The sequence below is a fragment of the Cynara cardunculus genome (assembly GCF_001531365.2).
Source record: "Cynara cardunculus var. scolymus isolate 2C chromosome LG 5, CcrdV1, whole genome shotgun sequence".
In the NCBI taxonomy this organism is placed as follows: Eukaryota; Viridiplantae; Streptophyta; class Magnoliopsida; order Asterales; family Asteraceae; genus Cynara; species Cynara cardunculus.
The window spans coordinates 19,368,512-19,373,894 of NC_037532.1; the positions used below are offsets into that span (position 1 = coordinate 19,368,512).

Consider the following 5,383-nt stretch of genomic DNA (forward strand, 5'->3'; position numbering starts at 1 on the left):
ATCACATTAAGTAATAGAGGGTTTGACCAGAGCATTGAATGTTTGACTTTCTCTCTCAAAGTTCATATATGTGTTCTTGAAGTTAAATCATAGATCTGTCATTGTTATGGAGCTTTCATGAAGATTGATCATTAAAGTGGGACACACAATTTGTATTATTATATAACCTGATGATTGAGACCAACACTTTGTGCTATACAGACAATAAGTTGACTTGTAGAAATATGTTAACGCTTTAAGCATGCTTCTAGCCTCTTTTGGAAGTAAGCACTCAACATATTAGATATAAATAACGTAATTGTACTTACTATCGATGCATGACATATAGTCATTTTTTCAGGACCCTCAATAGTAAATGATCTAGAGTGAAGTCATCGCTAGTGTTACACACCTCAATGTTAAAGGACTTTAGTGTTCCACACTTTAAAGTTGTAGACTTTAGTGTTTGATCCTCAAACCTTGACCTTTACTTTAGAGTCATCTCTAGTGCTAGAGCTACTTTGCTCAGCTTCAGCGTCAAATGCATCTTAGTCTTCAGGGTTATCAAGTCTTCAGAGTATGATCATTCTTTTACATGTTATTCAGTGTTGAAAGTCTTCACCTTCAGTGTTTCATGTCTTCAGCATTAATTTTTGGGCGACTTCAGTGACATATCTTGAGTAATTGAATTGTTGTTGAACGACTTCATTCGTCAGTTTTTGGACGACTTCAGTGAGATCTGAGTAATTGAGTTATTGTTGAACAACTTCATTGGATCTTCAGCATCACTGGAAGTCTTCAGAATCTATTAGTCTCAATACATGTTGAGTAGTATAAAAGAAACTATTCTAAACGTATTTCGACGTTAACCGTCAATCATCACATCAGTAATAGGGACCTAACAAGGTTTGAAGCCGCGATAGGAAGAGAAACGTCGACGGAATGGAAAATTTGTAAAGTGTATTCTAGGAAAGTTGGTTCCCATAAATATTTGTTCTATAAACAAGTCTATTAGTAAACTCACGCATTTGCATCTTGTGCTATATTTCACTATATGATCACAAGAAAACATGATAAAAATAGCACTTTGATTTCGAACAAGAATAACTGAAATGATAAGCTCCATTCAGTATCTGCAAATACAGATTTTGTGCACCAAAAAGACCAATCGATCGGTTCTACCAACTAGCATTCCAAACGCCTGTATACAAGTTTTCGACCAAGCTCGATGAACGGAAAATGTTAGAACATTATACCCCCAGCCCGACTAATACTACGATAAGCTATGCTAAACCGGTCAGCAATGGTCAGCTTCAAGAAAAAGAAGAATAAAAAACAAAAGCACATTCAAGTTTCAAAATTAGCATTGTCTGGTGCTATAAGCTATTTGGAGTGCTTTTGTGTTGTTAATAAGATTGGTGAGGCCAAATGAAGAACTCGGCAGCAGGCGGCGGCAGTAAAGCCATCTGATTCCCAACAGAAGACAACGAGCCGGAGGTTTCTGGCGGACCTCCGTTGTTGGGGTGGAGATGATGGAAGAAATTCTGATGATAGTTTGGATCAAATGGCATGGCGTAAGGAATGGCGGAAACCGGCGGGATGGTGGCAAAGCTAATGCTGCTACTGCTATTGCCGCTGCTGTATTGAGGCTGTTGAAGGTGGTGGTGGTGGTGGTGGTGGTGGTTAGCGATCAGAGAAGGTTTTTGTTCCGCCGCTGCCTCAAGAGAGATTTTTAGGCGCTTTGCAGAGCCGCCAATTGGAAGGGAGCTGTTGGAAATAGCTTCGACGTCGTACCGTTTCATCTCGAAATTCGTCACTGCATTCATCCCCCGGAATTTGATCGCCGCTATGTCGTAAGCCTCAGCTGCTTCTTCCTCGGTAGCTGCAACATCATGATTCACAATAAGAACACATCAAGTGTGCTAAAAAATTGTTAAAGCCACCCATAAGCTAATTGTAACATTTAATAATGTACACGACGCACAAGTGTTTGGTCCTATAAAACAGCCTATTAGGACACTTAAGACAATTTTGCATCCTTTAAAGCCGATTTTGTTGTAGTGGTACAAAATGAGGTAAATTTTACCGAAAGTTCCTAGATACAAGTCTTTGTTTCCAGCAACACGGCCAATCCTAGCTTGCCAACGACCTTGTTGATGATGCCTGCATATTTTCGACCAATGTTTAATAAACAAATTGAGATAAATGCACTATAAACAATCAGTTATCGAAGTTCAAACCTTGTGACACCCCTATAAATCGACGCTCCCCTCGAGAAACCGCTACTTTTCCTGGAATTATCGAAACAAACCATCTTAGAGAACGCCATGGTAGATATGACCAGTCGCTAAAAGGTTAACAAAACAAACCTTCTTAGTGATGCAATGAACTCTTGCTTGGTTGAATTTTTCATGTCTTCCAGTTCCGTCGCATAGTTTGCAACCTAAATCAGCATAAACCCAAATGCATCATAATCTCTTAAGTCCGTTGCACCAAAAAGAAAAAGATCGAATCAATCAAGTGAAACCGAGAGGATACGGCAAGATAGATTTACCGGGAAGTTTGTGGTGGCGGTCGGTCCCCAGTACTTAAGAGCCGCCAAATCATAGGCTCTTGCCGCCTTATCTTCCTTGTCATAGCCGCCTGATAATCCATTTGATCTCCATTACAATCAAGTATCTACTTGCTAATTAATTTGACAAGTATTTACAAACACTAATGAACCCTTTGGGGTAGCTCAAGAAGCCACCAGAGGGTTGCCTATGGGATTAGTCGAGGTACGCACATGCCGGCCCGAACATCCACGTTATTAAAAAAAGACTCAATCGATGTGCATAATACTTGAATTCGCTTACCCAAATACACTGCAGAAAATAATATCGAGAGCCGAGTAACAGCAGTTGGCCAATTCCATGCAAAAAGCCAGCAAAAGAAATCAAGCATTAGCTTACTTCAGTGGTCCATGATTTGAGCACCAAAACGCTTTCAGATAAAGTAAAAGCTAAAGATGTGGAAGCTCACGTAATCGAACCAAACAAAACCAGTATATCTCATAAGGATCCAGGAACAAGATGTACAGAGACATCAACACAAAACAACAAGAAACAGAATGAGGGGTTTGACTAGGTCAAACATAATGAGGAAAATGGGGGCAAAAGGAAAGTGAAAAAGCAAAAGTAAAAGGCAAAGATGAAAAGAAACTACAGAGCAGGCAGACTATAGATACAGACACCATGTATGTAGGAATGTGATAGATTTAGAAAGAGAAAGAAATGTATACAGATACTGTTGTACACATTTGTAAGTGGGTTTTTATAAATCTTGTGGACAAATTCCTTCCATTTTGGGCAAAGAGTATTTTATAAACAAAAGTATTACATCAATCCCATATGACAACAACTCCTGACTGATTTGAAAACCATGAAGAACTCTTCACTTCTTCATTTCATTGCAGCAGAAGTATCTCAGTCAATTGTATAATAATTATTTACATCAACAACCACTATATCTCACTCTTTACACTGCTTTCTAAAGAAAAAAGACAATGCAGTTTCATTTTGCTAACCGAGAATCTTACAACCCATACTATGCTATTTTAATGATGGAGAATACTCTTATCCAGTAAATCCTTACTTACGTTTGGTCCAATTTGAACAGTGTTTAGAGGTTAGGGTTTAGGGGTTTAAAAGGAAGTACCTTGACGTCCTTTCCTGGCCTGACCCTCTCTCCTACAGCTATTATCCCAAAGATGCGCTTCGTATCTTCCAGTCCACCTGTGTCTGCAAAAATTGATAGTTTTTGAACCCAATTTGTTAAAAAGATTTCTTGAAAAAAGGATTAAGAAAAATAAATAAATGAATTCATACCTGGTGACACCTCGGTAGATCGAAGTTCTTTGACCAAAAGTATCGTTAATCTTCTTACAATTATTCTGAGCAGCGGAATCAACGGCAACGACGGCCTTCTGATCGGAACTCCGATGGGTGGTGCCGCCGCCGGCGGTAGTGGTGATTCCTAACGATAACGCATTCATTGGACACTGAGCATAAGCTAACTCGTTACCTGACTCAATAGACTGGCCGACGAACTCGGTCATTTGGGTAGCCGAATCGTCCACCTCGGACCCTGAGTTGGTTGAAAATGTTGGGAAACCAGCCGTGGCGATGGCCTTGAGATCTTGTTGTTCGGTGAAGTAGACGGAACTGCTGCCGTCGTAGATGTGAGTCAAGGACGACGAGTCCTGAGTTTCGGTTTGCGAACCGTCGGAGTAACGAAATGGGTGGGAGGCGGCGGTAGCGGTGGCGGTGGTGGTGTTGATGTTGATGTTGATATCGCCGCCGAGGAAATCTTCAAGCTTCGGAGCTTGTTGCTGGTGAATATGAGACTCCATGAAACTTCGAAAAAGAGGCGAATCGCCACCGTCTTTCACTTCCCCTTGACCATTTCCGTTATCTCCGTCGGTATACATCGTCTGAGACTTTCCATTATTAGCCCAACCTGCACCGGAAGATTGGTGACTCATTATCAACTCAGTTACATACATATATACATACATGCATACTACATCGTTTTCCAAAAGCAAAAAAAAATCCATCATCAAAACCATTTTACATCTTGAAACTTGAACACACACCATGCATACTCAACATTCAAACAGAAATTTCCAGTTTTTCTTCAAATTTTTAGAACAAAATAACAGATATTTTTCAATTTCTTTTCTTTTCAAAATAAGTACCATTGGCGTAGAAATTATCGTTGAAGAAATACTGCTGTGGCTGAGAAGTAGACGAAGTGAACATCTCCATTGGTGATAAAGAAAACGAGAGCCAGTTATTTTCCCTCGCCATTTCTAAACAAAAACCCACCAGAATCAGCAAAACCCCACCATTTTGAAGCAATGTGAGATCAAAAAGAGGCCGTTAAAAACCAAATATTTGCAGAAAAAAAGAGGGTTTTGTATTTGTAACTTGATCAAACGCCTATAAAGCTACGATTTTTGAGGTACAACTTTGAAGAAAAGAAGGATTAAATCTGAATGGATCACATGCAGAGAGGAGATCGAAGAAGGTAGGTTGAATAATCTGTTGTGGGTTGAAATAGAGATGACAAGGGTAGAGTGATGAAAGTTGAGAAGAAAGTTTGTTTTAAGAGGTAAAAAGATGGAGAGATGGAGAAGAAGAAAAGAGAAAGAGGAGAGATAGGGGTATATAGTGGGGGGATAAAGGCAGGTTTCATGGCCGCACCGGCGTAAAATCAGTGGGAAAAACACAGTTCTCAATATGTATTCTACTGACCATAAGGTTTGAATGCATAATAATTTAATGAAGAAAACAAAAGAAAAAACTTAAATACTTCACTTTTTTCAAATTTTCACCGTTTTGAAACTTTTTGCCTTTTTTACTTT

At 39.5% G+C, this 5,383-nt stretch overlaps 1 protein-coding gene across 1 annotated transcript; it reads right to left on the minus strand.

The window, feature by feature from the left end:
* Positions 1 to 1,105: 1,105 nt before the first annotated feature.
* LOC112513296 (AP2-like ethylene-responsive transcription factor AIL6) lies at positions 1,106 to 5,141 on the minus strand. Its single transcript, XM_025119517.1, has 9 exons — positions 4,715 to 5,141; positions 3,846 to 4,476; positions 3,676 to 3,758; positions 2,835 to 2,843; positions 2,534 to 2,622; positions 2,349 to 2,422; positions 2,220 to 2,270; positions 2,066 to 2,142; positions 1,106 to 1,861 (listed from the first exon to the last, which is right to left on the minus strand). The coding sequence occupies exons 1-9, from the start codon at positions 4,824 to 4,826 to the stop codon at positions 1,386 to 1,388; spliced, it is 1,602 nt and encodes a 533-aa protein (XP_024975285.1). The 5' UTR covers positions 4,827 to 5,141; the 3' UTR covers positions 1,106 to 1,385.
* Positions 5,142 to 5,383: the final 242 nt, after the last annotated feature.